This window comes from Gopherus flavomarginatus, chromosome 3, assembly GCF_025201925.1.
Source record: "Gopherus flavomarginatus isolate rGopFla2 chromosome 3, rGopFla2.mat.asm, whole genome shotgun sequence".
In the NCBI taxonomy this organism is placed as follows: domain Eukaryota; kingdom Metazoa; phylum Chordata; order Testudines; family Testudinidae; genus Gopherus; species Gopherus flavomarginatus.
The window spans coordinates 273,326,133-273,343,285 of record NC_066619.1 but is presented as its reverse complement, the minus strand read 5'-3'; the positions used below and the strand labels follow the sequence as shown (position 1 = coordinate 273,343,285).

Sequence of the window (17,153 nt, the reverse complement as noted above, 5' to 3'; positions counted from 1 at the left end):
GACCTTTGGAGATTTTGAAGTACTAGTAGTGATCCTGGGGAACCCAACTTACACGTTGCTCAAGAAGCTGTATACCGGCCACCTCAACAGCACCAAGGAAAGATTTAACTACTAGCTCAGCAGGTGCAGAATCACTCAATGTGCTTTTTGGTAGATGGAAGAGACGCCGGCAATGTTTACTTGCTAATTTGGATCTCCATGAGAAAACATATCCCACTGGTTATGATTATAGCTGCCTGCTGTGTCCGGCATAGTATCCGTGAGGAAAAGAGAGGAAAACTGTTGCAAAGGTGGAGAGCTGAGATGGAGTGGCTGGGCACTGACTTTGAGCAGCCAGACCAAAGGCCACTAAAAGAACCCGACTGGAACTGTGTGCTTGAGGGAGGCTTTGAAAGAGCACTTTAATGATCAGACACAGTTGTATTTTCTGCTGGACTGTTCCCAGCCTGGAGCATTGGGGGCTGCTAAGAATTACATAATGCTTACTGTACATTTATAAATATGACTGGGTGTTTTCCTGAACCTATGAATTAGAGACATCCCTGTGTACATAAACAGAGTGCTCTGCGTGGCCTTCCCTCCTAACCCAATGGGGGAATGAAAAGCGGGTGTGAACTCTGGCTCTCTTTGTTGTACCTCTGCCTCTTCTCATATGAATATGACCAATGACAAGTCGATATTTGTGTCTTATTAACTTGGGGAAGGGCTAGGTACCATCTTTAATTTAAACATTATAAGGAAAAATGCATGCACATGTTTACCTGAGTTCTCTTCCCCATTGTCACACTTACCTGCACTCGCCTGATGGGACTGGCTAGAATGTGGTGGAGTCTCAAATAGGTCCTGGCTTGTGGCCTCACTGGAGCCTCCTGCCCAGTCTCTCCCGTCCTCCTCCTCTCTTCCTCCTCATTGTTCATGGCTAGGGTATCTGTCTTGGGTTCCTCTGCGATATCCATGGTGGTCTGCAGGGTGCTGGTGAGGATTGATGGGTATGGCATGCAGCTCACTCTAAAAATGGCAGGTCTGCAGCTCAGCACAGATTGATCATTGTTCTCCCTGGCTTTGTAGGACGCCTGGCATGGTCCTTTGCTTTCCCGGAGCGCTGCTGATCGCTGTTGTAACCCTTTGGCTGCATCCCCGTGGAATCTTTTTTTATCGATACAGCCTTTTCTCCCCACAGGGTCAGGAGATCCAGCACCTCTTGCTACTCCAGGCAGGAGCATGTCTAGTGTGTGTAGTTGGCATGGTTGTTTGGGCAGTTGCACTCAACAAGGGAGAGCTGCAGGGTGTGCTTGTCGAAGTGGGATATCAGAAAAGGCATTTCAAATATATGTGGTGAGTTTTAAAGAGGGCTTCTGGTATCTGATCTCTGGGCAGTCACGTTTACCATTGCGATCTTAGCAGCTGCTCTTTCAGGGCATTGTGGGGCAGCAACTGGAGAACTGTTAGGCTCAGCACAGGTCACACAGTGTTTACACTTGCACTGTGTCGACCTCAGCAGGTTGGCCTAGCTCCATGCCATTTGGAGAAGTGGTTTGACTGCATCTGCTGTAACAGATCACTTACATTGGTGAGAAACCAATTTGAAAGTAGATGCATGCTCAAATAAGTCAACTTATGTCACACTAACGTTGCAGTGTATACCAGGCCTAGAACAGAAGCAGCCCTGCCCGAAGGGAGAAGGAGCTAAGCTATTAAACCTGTTTTCTTCGTAAACATTGTGAGTTATTTTTACTTATAGGTTAAGGTTTTGTTCAGAAAATTTGTGCAAGTATCTGAATTTTACCCTGTCCTACAGGCAGCTGTTGAATGAAACAATTGTAACTTGACTTTAGTTAGTCTTCTAAAGAGATTTTGCACTTGGCTCAGTAACTAGGACACTGGTCAGGGAATCATAGGCCTGAGTTCTATTCCCTATTTGCTGTGTTTTCCCCATCCATAAAACCTGGATAAACTACTTTCTTGTAAAGCTCTATCCGTGAATGATGCTCTATAAATGCCAATTAAAGTATTATGCAGCATAACTAATTTTCTAGATTCTTTACTGTAATTAAGGGTTGTATTTTTCTGCTGTTCCGGTCGGAGTTAAGTGGGGCAATGACTCTAAACACAGAGACTTCTATATGTTACAGTTTAAAGTCCTTCATAAATAGTTTGACATAAAATGAATTGAATTTTATCCTGCAAAACCTTAATTTCCTTTGTCTAGTTTTTGCTTTTGTGTATCTAAGGGTCCTCTGCCTACCTGACGATACTCCTTCTAACCCTTTCCTCATCTCTAGAGAGTGACTGAGAACAGAATGAGATGAAAAGTCTTGCCTTTTATGTTGCTCCTTCTGAACTGAAATCTAGGCTGAGGAATTTAAGATGGATCTTCCTGAAGTCTGTGCAGAGTAATACCAATAGGCCAACTCGTACTAGTCTGGCTTTGTTAAATTTTAGTGCTTAAATCCTCTTCAGAAATGCCTGAGTAAGACTGCTGTTTTATGTGATATTTTTTGTTTAATCCTAGGGAATTGGCTCGTGAAAAGGTGATGCGTGAAGTTAAAGCATTAGCTAAACTTGAGCACCCAGGTATTGTTCGTTATTTCAATGCATGGCTAGAAGCACCACCGGAGAGATGGCAGGAAAAAATGGATGAACTGTGGATAAAAGACGAAAGGTAACATACAATTTCTGTATCTTTTAAAGCAACACTGTGTTTAGTGATGGGATGGGAAGGCTGATGTATTCAAGAAGTATAGAGACCAGCCAGTATAGACAGACTCCTACACTTTTAAACTCAACTTGATGGACTTAGTTAGCAATGTACAAATATGTTACATCTTGTTTTTAAAATGTTTCTCTTAGCCTGCGTCCACTTGCTTTTTAATAAAATTCCGTTTTGTGCCTATTGGAGATCCTAAAGCACTTTGCTTGACTTTTGCACTTGGGCCTTTGTGTGATTTAGAATGTTCTTATTTTGCTAGAATGTAATTTTAAACTTTATAACCCTGGCTTCAGTTTCCAAACTGAATACAAAAGCATCTTTTAATCACCATTTCAAGGGATAGTCTTATTAGTTTAACCCCTTCTGTGCTACAGTAAAAGCATAATTATGCACAATGAACACTGAGATACTGCCTGCTAAAGTTTTTTGTTTCATTATATGACCTCTGTGTGTTCATTAGGTGCATTTCGGGATTTTTAATTAATAGGGACTTCATAGTATATTACAAGCATAGAGGGAAAACACTGCTGTCAGTAAGAAGTATTAATAATAAAGGATCCTGTTGTTAATGATAACTCTGCTTGTGTTTGCTGACTTATTACTATGATATGCTTTACTTTGCATTAGCAAAGCTAATAGAGGTCTTGCTAGATCCCCTTAAATGATCTGTATTATCTCCAGACAACGCATTTAGGATTAAACACAATTTTGTAGTATTAATCTGACTTTCCTTTTTTTAGTACTGATTGGCCACTCAGTTCTCCCAGTCCGATGGATGTTCCATCATTCAAAATTAGAACAGAGCCATTCTCTACCAAGGAGCACATTGAAGTTATTGCTACATCATCACAGAACGTTAAGTCTTTCTCGGTGGGGATAGCTTGTGGCCAGTCCGATTCCTCAGAGAGCCAACTTTCTCCGGTGGAGTTCTCTGCCACTTACAACCGGGACTTGACCCAGGCAGAAGATCTGATGTTAAACCTGCAAGACAGTGTCCTTACAGATTGCGATATAGAGGACAGTCCTGCTGATGAGACTGATCCAGGCCACTCCGTTGAACTTTGTTCTCCAGCTGTGCCTGGTGTACCGCTGAGAGAGAGGACCTCTTCCTCCATTGTATTCGAGGATTCTGGCTGTGATAATACTTCCAGTAAGGAATGTAACAGAAGTGATGCTTCACATGACTACTGCCATTGTGCAGAAAAAGCAACAAGTGCAAAAGGATTTGAGAATAGGCAATCTCCTTCAGGAAGCTCTCTGTCTGTTTCTCCACCAAGACCAACAAGTTTAAGTCTGGACCTTTCTAAAAATACTGCAGAAAAAGTCAATCCCATCTCACCAAAAGTGTACCTCTATATCCAGATGCAGCTGTGCAGGAAGGAAAACCTCAAAGACTGGATGAACAGAAGATGCACACTAGAGGAGAGGGAAAGAGCAGAGTGTCTGCAGATATTCCTGCAGATAGCTGAGGCAGTTCAGTTTCTTCATGGTAAAGGACTAATGCACAGGGACCTCAAGGTTTGTATTGATAAGGAACACTATCCAGATCTTATCCCTCTGACTATCCAGCATGATCTAGTGAACAGTGTGCATCACTAGAAGCCTGGAGCTCCTGAATTGTAAACCTAGTCGTGTCTCTAACTCAGTGTCCTTGGGCAGGTGTCCTTTCTCCTCTTCTGTGGCCTTGTCTTTGTGGCAGTGTAAGTGCAAGTTATGTGCATTCCAGTTACCTCCTCTTGACTTAACCTGGCTCAAGTGAGAACAGTCACACTGCAAAACAACACGTGGGTAGCACAGAGTGTTTTAACAGCATGGGGTAGCTGAGTCCACACTGCATTATTAGCTTGAGCTTCAGCACCTCTTGAGCTGCAACCCATACCCCCAGATAGGCCAGTTAGCTCAAGTTTAAAGCACCACTTTAATCTAGCTTGAGTTTTTTGGTGTGTGTATGGGATAGAGCTAGGGGTAGCACTAGAACTCAAAGTGAGGCTGCAGTAAAGCCAAGCCCTGTCTCTCTTCCACACCGAGGTAGTCAACCATATCTCCTATCTTGACAGGGTGTTGTGAGGGTTAGTTAATATTTGCACAGTGCTTTGGGAATACACTTGTCCAGGTGGGGTAAATATTACCATTAATTATGACTATGAAGCTTTCCCAGCTGTTAGATTATTCCTACCAGGCACAGTTAAAGTGCATTCATTATGACATCCTTTAGTTCACTCTGTTTCCAGTGGAGTTACTTTATGGTAGCATGCACCTTAGGTGGTGGTTGAGCTGAAGGCCATAGTTGGTTTCCATTCTGAAATCAGTTCTACAATTCAGAGTGAACCAGCTAATACTGGTATCTCTCTTCTTCCCTTTGCTGTGGTGATGCTGCCTAGGAACTCTGGTTATCAAAGGTAAAAAGTGCTGTCACTCCAGAATTGAAAACTAAACTACTCCCAGTTGAAGTCTTGGACCAATGCCAAAACCTAAATACAACTGGTCTGAGGGTTGTAATGACTTTGTAATGTCTGATATCTATTAAAACATCAGGACTAGAAGTGAATGCTGTTGGCCATGGGGAAGCTGTTGTAGTGTTTGTTTCTAGTTCTGATGGGTTTGAGATATTGAGGTCATAAATTAAAATTGCATCATTCTGATTGTCACTGTGCCTTTTCCCCCTTTACTTAAATTCTGACCTGACGTTCGTGGCTGCTACCTCTAGAACTTCTAGCATCAGAATCACTATTGTACACCATTGGTATGTGCTGATGAATATCGAAACTTAGATACTATAGGTACTTCACTGTTGCTGCTTCTCCTAATGAATTCTGAGAAACTGAGTCCCATGCTGTTGCTGACATCAGAGGTAGTTCCTGTTTGGTTGAGGAGCTGTCATTTCCCAATTAATTGGAGTAAATATTGAACTTGGAAGAACAAGATAAAGTCCACTCTTTTTCTCCACTTATCTGAAATGTTGTTATAGCTCCTCAGACATGGAAACAGTAACTATTTTGACATGGACTGAAACACATAGACTGTGCTGGGGAAGGCAGCCATCACAGGTACAAAGAATTTTAAGGTTTGTGAAACTAACAACATTTTACAGAGTTCAAAATGAGTTACAACAGCAAAAATATGCCAGAGTTAGAAACACTTGGAACCAGTCCAGTTATTTTTGGGACCAGCAAACTTCTTTTACTATTGATTTTTTTTGAACCAGGAATCAGAAATTTTAATCCCTGAGAAACGGAACAGAAGGATACTTTTCAGGTACTTTAATTGTAAACATATTGGTACCTTGCCCCACCCATGGAAAAAATGTTGTTAAAACACAATAGTAGTAATAATACTATAGGTAAGTATCTTATAGCTTTCCCAGAGCCTTTCATTGGGATCAGTGGCTTAAACTGGTTCTCCAGTACAAGGGTGCTGAGGTGGTTCTTTGAGTGCTTGCTCATATCTGTTCCATTGTAGATGTGTGTGCTCGCCACGTGCCGATGACAGAAGTTTTCCCCTCAGTGCTATCCATAGGGGACTGGCTCTGGGGCCCCCTAGAGTGGCACATATATGCCACGGTATAAGGGGCACTGCCGGCTTCCCCCACCCTCAGTTCCTTTTTGCCGGAAACTCCAACAGTGGGGAAGGAGGGCGGGTCCTGGAATGGATCTGAGCAACACATCTCAAAGAACACCAGTTGCACAACAGGTAACTGTCTTTCCTATAGATCTTGATTTAGAGCTCTGACCTTCTAAACCAGCAGTTGTGAGTTAGAATCTTACAAGAGCCTCCTAAAAATTTTACAGACACTGGCAAGGAGGTGGATAAGATGCTCTAAATCTCTCTCCTTTCTAAATTCTTGCTTAGTATAAGTGGCATTAGGGGTATTCCCTTGAATGAACAACATTCTTTATTGAGTGTCCTAAAGAAGTGTCTAAAATCTGTATCTTGCAGCTACGATATTCAGATGCTGTTTTAGGAGGGAATCTTATTTGTTTTTTCTTGGCAGAATCAACAAGCTAGTTCATTCACTTTTCTGTGGTTCTTGAAACTTACTGGAACAAATCTTTACCTAATTCTGTGGTTTGTCCAATATAATAAGAGGTTGTTTGTACCATTTTAGTAAGTAACCACACTTCATTAACTGTGTAGTTCCAGGATTGTTCATTGTAAATACAGATATTTAAGGCTCTCATTGATCAGAGCTGGCCTCATTTCAAGGTAAAAGGAATTTATGCTATTTCCTCAACCAATGAGAGACATCACACTTGGATTTTGTTGGAAGGGAATGAGCAACGTGAACCTAAAGCTGTCTGTCTGGTTTTCATTATAATGCCAGAATGCACTTGAAAAGGTATTATGTGACACTAAAAGAGAAAAGAGGCCCCATTGGATGGGGCAAATTGCAGCCAGAGTTCCCTAACCAGGCAGTAGTTTTCCAGAAAGGCAGTTTGCTCCATTGCTGACGTGAAAAAAGCATACTAGTGAGAACTTCATCTTGTTCAAAGAATTCTCTAGACAAGTTGTCTGAGTGATTGCCACATCTCTCTAAAGTTTCCTTGTGACCTGTTACCTTTCATCAGAGAGTCTACTGCTTGATTTTTTTTCCTCTCAGGAAGTTATTCTTCCTTGTTTACTCATTGGCCTGTTTTTGCTGCCATTTGCAATGTTTGCAAGTTCCAGGTCTCTCCTTGATTGCTTGAAGCTATAGCCTAGGTAAAGGGAAAGAGGATTGAAAGACTAATATCTGTTCTTGGGGGTCCAGTTCCCCTTCTTTTTAGAATCCCTCACTCTCCCTATACATAACACTGTCTTTCTTTCTCATTGTCTTGGAGGAGGAAGTGTGATCTTTTCTTCAACTTCCTGCCTGTCTGTAAACTGGAGACAAACTGGGGCTATGGTATCTAAATCACTAGTGGAGGAATCTGTGTGCCCAGCAGACTAGTTCCATACTAGTCTAAAATAGGTATTTTGATAACTCACCTACAGGAAGAGAAGATTGGGGAAGGGAGAGTTTTTATTCATTTCAGTTGGGAGGTGTTCATACACTGGTGATGAGGGCCATATAAATACCTTTTATAGATCATTTTGAGGATGTTCTGCGTTTACAAGGTGGTAATTATCCTGAACTGAAACTCTCAAGGCCATGGTATTCATTTTAGGAAATTATTGTAGGAAACAAACCCTGAGGGTGAGTTTACCAGCCACGGAAGTGATTATTACTGAATTAAGAAGGCACTCCCTGTCGATAGATTTATACTATGTTCATCTGAGAGCTTTCTAAGCTTTTGACGCACAATTCAACAGACTTTTGTTTGCTCTCACTCATCGCTCCACCCCACCCCATGGGCAGGTGGCAATGGTAGAAAAGCCAAGGTAGTGGTGTGTGCTTTGCAGATGATGGTGGTCAGGTTTGTAACCATTATTTACTATTGTGGAAAAGCATTCCAGAGCTCCAGCTGTGCCAAGAAAGTTCTGTTCCCTGCTCCATGGTTAGCGGACAATAAATGTGTCCTGTGTCCCCTCAGCCATGCACCTCTCCGTGCTCTGGTGATGAATTCTGAGGGGAATAGACTTCCTCAACTCCCTCTAGCCATTTCTTCACCTAGCCCCATTCCTAATATCTCATCCATCCCTGGTTCTTCTGGCCCCTTCTTAAAGTCCACCCTTCCTCCACTAAACTAACTCCTCTCATGGGTTTAAAACCTGGGGTAGTGGGAGGGTAGATAGCCATGTCTGTTGTGGTCATGTCAGTAGGAAGTCTGAGGGCATTGACCAAACAGAATAGAGACTTGCACTACGTCATTTAGAAATAACCATCATGATATAGATGCTCTTTTCTGTGTACAACAGTGTGTGTATAGACACACACCATAAAGGTCATTGTGGCTCAGAAGCAGTAAGGCCCTTCTGAGCTGCTCTTTGTGAGATCATTCCATTTCTATATCATTCAGAAGTGGCTCTTGCTAGTGATTGTGTTTTCTGGCAGTTAGTAAGCTGAGGCTGACGCAAAGCTGAGACTAGTTCACTACTACATTCATAAACAATAAAAATATTAAATTTTAAATCAGGAATTACCTTTTTGTTCCATTGTGGATATACTGATCTGGCTTTCTAGCAGTTAAATCAGCATAGTATCGGTAGGAAAGCAGGACTTAATTCTCAGTTTTCCGTTATGTTTATAATGTTGTGATTAAGAGTAGTGTTATAGTCTGGGTCAAAACTCCTCAGTGTGGTCTACAGGTCAGATGAGGGGACTGGGAGTCAGCACTGCAGACATCCATTCCTGACCCAGCCACTGATTTGTGACTTAATTCCCAACCAGCCATGTGATCAGAGGGAATCAGGAACCTCTCTGTGACTCAGGCTATGTCTACACAACAATGTAGACAGCGTTTAGGGTATGTCATGTTACATGTTGCAGTGAAAAGCAGGCTGTGTCCACACGGTGGCATGTAGCTACATGTCAGTGGAAGGCTCTGGCAGGGAGAAGGCTGGAGAGGAAGTGTTTGGCAGTCCCTTGCTGCATTCCACCTCCCAGAGCCTTCTCCCCACCACCAGAGTACTTCCCTGTGACGGGGAAAGGCTCCAGCAGCAGGAGACTCCACTGCTAAAAATAGCAGTGTAGGCAGGGAGACACTGCTTGGGTGAGTAGAGACCATATTGGGTATATACCCAGGTACATACCCACAGACTTCAGGCATGTCTTTACCTGTCTACACTGCTATTAACACCCCTGCTGGGGGGCTTCCCATGTAGGCACACTACATGCTGCTGAAAGAAGTGTGCCTTGTCGATGCACCTTGAGTTGCCCCCACTCTTACTCAGGAGTGTTTCCCTCAGGGGTGTTGACAATAGATATTTGTAAAGTATGTTCAACCCTCTACCAGCCATTGTCAGTTAAAGGGATTTAAAGAAAGTGAGACTTCAATTAATGCTGAATGCTCTTTGCCTAGGTAGCTGGAATTCTCAGTTAAGTAAATTAATCTTTATTTTGCAGTTCACCGTTAATATAGTCTGCCTGAATGAATTGCTGTAAATATGGAGGTGAAGGCTTTTGTTTCATCTTTGTAATTCTTTTTTTCTCTCATCTGATTGGTTTTCCAGCCTTCCAATATATTTTTCACGATTGATGATATAGTAAAGGTTGGGGACTTTGGCCTGGTAACTGCTATGGACCAAGATGAGGAGGAAGAATCTGTTCTTACTCCAATGCCAGCTTATGCCAGACACACGGGACAAGTTGGGACCAAACTTTATATGAGCCCAGAACAGGTGAGATTTTTCTCTTGCATGATGCATTGTCATGAATGGATTTAATTCTCTTCTTGAAGAAAGATGCAATATTTTTTTAAAGTTTATTTAATTTATTTCTGCCTACCAGAAAAGTATTGAGTGGTCAGGATCAACTTCATGCTTTGCATGTGTATACTCAGATATTGGAGTTATCAAGAACTGGAGTTTGGCATCCACTTGTGTACACACATGCCTCTGTACACGTCTTTCCAGCACTGACTTATGTGAACCCAGGTGATGGAGTTCACGCAAGCTTTTAAAAAAAAGTCCAACTGCATATGCAGGTGCTGGTGCTGGTGCTGGAAAAGAGCATATGTGAAATTGGATGAGTACATGTGGAAGCCGTGTTGAGGCCCCACTGAAAATCTAGCCTAGGAATTGAAGGAATAATGACCTTATTCCTGGCAATATATAGCCGATTCCCAGGATGCTGGACCGTGATCTGTGGTTTTTTTTTTTGTTTGTTTTTTTTGTTTTTTTTAAGTTTCGAGGATTATAACTTGATGTGATCAGAGTTCTGTTCGGATTCTTATGCTGTGCCCATCAAAGTAAAATTTCAGTATGAACTGAAATCTGATATTGGCATTTTCAGTGTTACTTTTTAAAAAGTACTTGTAAAACATGTTCAGTTATGCTTCTAAGGAAAGACCATTACTGTTCTCCTCTATTCGGATAGAACCTGAATACTTGAATATAGTGCCTGATGAATCACCCTCTTCAGCGCTGTAAAGAACTGATTGTGTGCATTTAACTTAATGGGGGTTTGTGTGTTCCATAGTGATTTCAAATGCACTGATCAATGCTGTCCGAACACTGCAAGTAACATGAACCTGATTTTTGCATTTTCCAGATTTATGGGAACACGTATTCACACAAAGTGGATATCTTCTCTCTGGGACTGATTCTGTTTGAGCTGCTTTACCCCTTTAATACTCAGATGGAGCGGGTTAGGGTAGGTTTGCTCTTGTGCAAAAATAATATTCTCAATTCCACCGTTTCTGTATATCATGTACTGTATGAAAGTGGCTTACCAGATATTTGTATGAGATTATTATAATATAGCAGTAAGACATGCCAGAGTTGGTTGCAGTGTAATAAAGAATTGTTTCTGTCTCACCCACAAATCAGAGTGACATGGAGCAGTGTGCAGGACTTGTACAGTAGAGCAAATATGGGCAACTTAATTATGAGGCCATAATTTCTTCATTTCTAAAGCCATCTAAGGGAAGCTGTAGAACTAGAATTTACCAGAACTCAAAAATCTCATTACAGTTTTTGAGTTGAAACCCAATTTTTGGATCCATTTTCTATATGTCACCCTTCTTCCTTTCACCCCTCCCACTCTCTCTTTTCTTCTCCTCCTCTTCCTCCGAAACACCCAGGGAAGGTCCCTGCTGCTTTTCCCTGCTTTTGAAGTACAGTCCGAGTAGACTTCCTGACCTTACAGCAGCCTTACCTACTTCTCCAGCAGTTGGGTGACTCTCGTTGTTCACATGTTGCATTAGCCAGGAATTGGGGAGAGGTTAATGGTTTTTCCTGCTACAGTCCGTTATATCCTAATTCCCACTTAGCAGTGTTCTGTTAGGAAAATCTGATTTAGAAAAATGCATATAGATCCTTCCTGGCTCCTTGAGAATTCATTCACAGCCAGGGAAGGAGCCTTGCCTGCACATGGTGAATAATGGTCTGTGTAGGAGAGGACAAGTGTTTGTGTTTCCACCAAGGTTAGTTATTGACACGAATGGTGGATTTAAATTCTTTGTGAAGTGGACTGTTTGGGCATAGTTCAAATTTTGTCTCTCAGCCCTGCCACTGAACATAAGTCTGGCCTGAAAGCATCTCTCCTAATACAGTATTGCACTCCACTGAGTAAGGAGTCCTAATAGCTGTGGGGTTTTATAATCTATATGAACACGCCCCCAGAAGAGCAAAGGTCTCTTGAGTCACTTGTTGCCAAAACCACTTCTAATTCTGCTTTTCCACTGTGAAATAATAACATTAAATGTACTGGGACACATTCCCCCCAGAACACTTTCCTTCTCATTCTCAGTCAAGAAGCCCATAAAATAAGTAAGATCATTGTCTGTCCACTTTTTGCCATGGATGCAGAAGCAAACCTGTCAGTTAAGGGAACAGGGCCTAAATCACGCTGCATCCAGAGTGCTACTTCCAGGGGCTTGTCTGTACAGCGATTTCAGCCAGGGTGTAAATCTGCAGTGCACCAGCAGTAGAGCAAAGCACCCTACAGAACTGGCAGCAGGATCTACATGGACACTTAGTGCACGGCAGGCTGGGGTGCTGTAGGTTTACACCCCAACTTGCCATGCAGTGAGTGGCTGTTTGGACAAGCCCCATGAGTCTATGGCTAACCAGAAGAGAACTCTCCCTTGTTTTTTGTTTTCGCTGTATTTTCTTCAGTGTTATTTTGTGTGTGTGTGTGTGTGTGTGTGTGTGAGACCCTTGACTTCAGCTGATCCTGCTCAGAATGGCATTTTACCTAATCCTGTGCTCATTTCCTCCCCCATCAGCTGTCTCCCACTCACCTGTCATGCTGGTAAGGAATGCTGTTCAACTGGCTCTTTGAACTGGCCATGACTGAGCACTAGTAGCCAAAACTAAGAGCCCTCTCCCTGACTTGTAGCTTGTCAGTAGTGACTTACCCCCAATAAAACCTGGGTGACAGACAAGGAACTGAAAGCTCAGGACTCAGAGCATGAGAGTCACTTCTGCCCCTTGCTCAGACCAAAGCAGCAGGGCTCAGGCAGATGTGGGGCTGTGGCAGTGCAAGTTTCTTCTAAATTAGAACACCAAGTGCTGATCTATTTAGTCCTACAAAGAGAGCAGGATTCTTCAGACAACACCCTGCTTAATCCCAAGATTTCAGTGCCCTTTTCCCCTGAAATTGTTTTTCCTGGCCATGTTAGAACGGCAGTCACCACCCAGCAGTATGACTCATCAGGGGTTTAGACTTCACGGTTCCCGGATAATATTTGACTGACTTTAAGCTTCAGATTTTGTGTTCAAATTGCTGCAGATGGAGCCTTTTTTTTTAACAGTCAAATGCAAAGCATCTCCTGTTTCCGAGGCATGCTCAAATGGGTCATGGATCAGTACTGGAAATTAGGGAATTTCAAATTCATTATTAGCTGCAGCAGCGTAGTGATTTGTAACTATAGTTGACTAGGGAAAATATTTCCAGTAGAGGGAGCCAACATTTTTGGTATGAAGTGAACATAGACTGTAATGGAGATGGGTTGTGTTACACAAAGGCAACCAAGTTTCTAATGAATTATAACTAGAATTCTAATGAATTATAAAACTTGTAATCAATCTGTTCATTAGTCTATAAACATGAAGTAGGTGTGAGTATACATATGGCTTTCTAAGATCTGTAGCCGGTGATCTTAACCTCGAGGGTCATAGGTGTAATACTGACTATTTATTCCAAGTGTCCCTAGCAGTACGCTGTCCACAGTACTGTCAACGGAGCAGTATTAGGCGGGACCAGAAAAACATTACTATGGGAAAGTGGCTGGGTTTCTTAGCATTACAAACCCTGAACTCTTCTGTCATGTCTGTGAGTGCGAACTCTGCCCCATGGGAAGCAATGACTCGCATGTTTATTTAAGTGCATAGTAATTCTAACCAATGATGCAAGTCTTAATAAACACTACCGCTTTTCTCTTGTTCATCAGCAGTATTAAAAGTATTGTGCAGGACTGATTTGTTTGCATAGTGCATTTTTGTTAAGTTAGTATCTTAACTTGGAGAACAATAAGTAAATGGGCAAGATGTTTAATGACCTTTTTAATATTGTTACAGACATTAAGTGACGTAAGAAGTTTGAAGTTTCCACCATTGTTTACTCAAAAATATGCACAAGAGGTAAATCTATTTGATCTTAGTTCTGTATTACAAAGTAACTGGAATGCCAAGTGGCAAAGACAAGTGAAGTAGTCTTAGCTGGTCTGTTTTTAAACCAAATTCCTATTTCAGGTACTTTACTGTGCCTCTGAAATAAAGCGTAGTCATTTTTAAATCACATTGCTATAACCTGTACACTGATACCTTTTGCCCCACATAGTCTAATTGTTATGAGTTGAAAATATATGGTTTTGCTAATGTAGGAGCATGCACTTTACATGATCCCTTTTCCCATCCGTCCCATTCTCGTGTTTTAAATCCATATCGTAGTGCAGGAAACAGTCCTAGATAAGTGAAACTGGGGCTGCAAGTGAATTCACACACACACACACATCCTTGGGAACCAACAATAAGAGTTAGATGTCTTTAAGGGGAAAATTGTATAAGCAAAAATATATCATGGGGCATGACATGCCATATTTTGGGGTTGTCAAATCTGTCCCCCTCTAAAGTAGTAAGATAATTTCAGAGGAAGAGGGTCCTAATTTTCAAAACCCCTTCATGAGAAATTGTGAGTCTCTCACTTCCAGTTTTTCTGGCTGCTTCAGCCCTGTACTCAGACTAGATCAGCCTCCTTCTCCTGCTACCACTTCAGCCTGACTTCTACGGGTGTGGTCTGCTATGAGTACTGTGCTGAAGTGAGATTAAAGGTGCTTTATTTCTCTGAAGGTACGGTAAATATTTAGTTTTAACCATTTAAAATATTTATTGAATGTGTATCTACCTATATTATGCTTTGACACATTGGAGTTTCCCTTTAAGACTAGCTACCGGGAGTTCCTTTAAATCAAAGAATTGAGTGCATGCTTAAGGGAAACGTGGCCCAAGATTTGTAGAGTTTGTAAATGTGCAATTATTATTTTTCCCCTTTTGCTTTATTAAAAGATCTTGGGCCAGATTTGACTAGACAAGTGGGTCGTTAATCCTTTAGGCATAGGGATCAATCTGATGCCACTGTGCATCCAGATTTCAGGCCTTTTATGTACTCCCAACCACTGTGCCGAAGGATTAATGAACAAATTACTAGAAAAGCATTTTGGGGTGTCTTCTGGTTGTTCATGCGTCTAAACGTAAAGCTAAACATTAAATAACAAAGCCATCTGAAAATAGTTTTGCTGTCTGAAATGTCACATAGCACATCATTTGTTTTCTTCTAGTACGCTATGGTAAAGCACATGCTTTCTCCAAGTCCCACTGAAAGACCAGAGGCAGAAGACATCATAGAAAACCCTTTATTTGAAGACTTAGAACTCCCAGCAAAATCACTGCTTAGGCAGAGGTCACGGACAATGAGTTCCTCTGGAATTAAGCATTCAAGACAACCAAGCAAATAATTGGGCACAGTTATCCTGAGTACACTCAACACATCTCAAAATGGTTATTCAGCAGGCCGGAACCTCTGTCACATAATGTTGATTTCTGAAACAGTTCTTTATTTCTCAGATTATGTAGAAAACATGATGGATGGAGCTCAGTTAATCTTGTTTGCTATTGTTAGATGACCCGATGAAAGCCAGTAACTAAACTTTTTGCATTCCATTGCTCTTTCTGTCTTGATCCTCATAGGTTGGTTGGTCCAGCACACTGCTTACATTTGTTAGGATACTGTAAATTTTAGCTGTCGGGGGAAACTGGAGAGATCTGTTTATGTAAATAGAATTAAAATGCTGTATTTTTATAGAATAAATTAGTCTCTAAACCGGATGGATATATTCCCTGATCACTTGCTCTCTGGAGAAATGAAGGTGATCTTGAAACTTTGAAAAATCATGACTCCATTTTTGTCCCTGGTGGGTAAACTGGGAATCTGCACTATTTTTAAAGTAAAAGTATCACAGGTGTACATACAGTCACTATTCATAGCCTGTATTTAGAAGAACTGGTGGATTGTATTTCCATACCACAGTAGATTTTAGGGAATGTGTTTTGTACTAATAAGCCAGTAGAGGGCAAAAGGAGGTTTTTGTCCCCAGCTCCTGAAAAAGGTTATAGATACTGTTATGAAGAGCCATAGTAAGAAATTAAGCATATATCAAAATCTTGAAATTCTGGAATTTTTAAACCTAATTAAGTCATAGGTATATTATGTAATACTGTAGATTTGTACTTTTCTAAATCAACTATAGGCGTTAGTGTAATCTGCTAATTTAACTGCCTAATATGAAGCTTTTATTCATTGTAAATATGTTCATTCTTATTTATAAAATGCAGAATCAATCCATTTGGGTTGGTGGTGTACAGAATGCACTTACTACAGTTGTGGAGTGCATTAATTGTGACTTCTTTCAAGTCTAAATGATTTAATAAAGTTTTTTATTTAAAGCTTATTATTTGCTTTTCTTTAAAAACAAAAACTACACAATAAGCAACCCTGATGGCAGGTTTACATGGGCGGAAGGGAATAGAAAAGCCAGTCCTCCAACTTGTTTTACTTTTGTGCCAAGTTCAGTTTTATAGTCTGCACTGTGACAAGTTGGATTCTTACTAACTTATAAGACTAAGGTGGGAATTTCAACTGTGATAAAATACCGGTTGATGGAGGGGCCACACGAGGAGGAGACAGACACTGAGACTTTCTCTTTGGAGAATTAACCTTTGTCCTGAAATTTCTGAAGGCTGGTCTTAGTCTAGAGAGGAATGTATCGGGGAAGTGTGAAGAAAATGTTTTTAGCTTTCTTGTGGTGAGGGGGAGAAATAATTTTAGTACTAAAAATGTTTTTGTGTTGGTGCTTTTGTTCTGCACTCCAATAACTCAGAGGTTTGTCTGATATCTTTTGAAGCCCTAGTCCTTGATGAGGACTTTTTCCATCTCTTTAACCCCCCTCCATATTCCACAAAATGCACTTCTAGTTCTGACCTCTGAATGAGTCAGGTTGGTATACTATAGACCATAGGAGCCTCAAAGGCCTGCCACTGAATCCAGTTGACTGCAGCATCTGACTGAATTGAAATTTTATGTCATGGTAACAGTAGGCTCTAAGGATGTGTCTTCACAGCAATTAAACATTTGCAGCTGGCCCACGTCAGCTGACTCGGGCTCATTGGGCTTGGGCTTCAAGGCTGTAAAATTGTGGTGTAGACATTTGGGCTTGGGCTGGAGCCCAGGCTCTGGGACCTCGCAAGCAGGGAGGGTCTCAGAGCCCAGGCTCCAACCTGAGCATCTACACCTCAGTTAAATAGCCCCGTAGTCCAAGCCCCCGGGAGCCTGAGTCAGCTGACAAAGCCAGCTGCGGGTGTTTAA

At 41.6% G+C, this 17,153-nt stretch overlaps 1 protein-coding gene across 1 annotated transcript in view; it reads left to right on the top strand.

Moving 5' to 3' along the window:
* Positions 1-16,239, top strand: part of EIF2AK3 (eukaryotic translation initiation factor 2 alpha kinase 3) — a 62,741-nt gene extending 46,502 nt beyond the window's left edge. Inside the window, exons 12-17 of the mRNA XM_050943343.1 lie at positions 2,513-2,662; positions 3,451-4,228; positions 9,800-9,967; positions 10,839-10,940; positions 13,811-13,873; positions 15,070-16,239. Of these exons, the coding sequence (XP_050799300.1) occupies positions 2,513-2,662; positions 3,451-4,228; positions 9,800-9,967; positions 10,839-10,940; positions 13,811-13,873; positions 15,070-15,246 (1,438 nt within the window). The 3' untranslated portion in view covers positions 15,247-16,239. The remainder of the gene's footprint in view (positions 1-2,512; positions 2,663-3,450; positions 4,229-9,799; positions 9,968-10,838; positions 10,941-13,810; positions 13,874-15,069) is intronic.
* Positions 16,240-17,153: the final 914 nt, after the last annotated feature.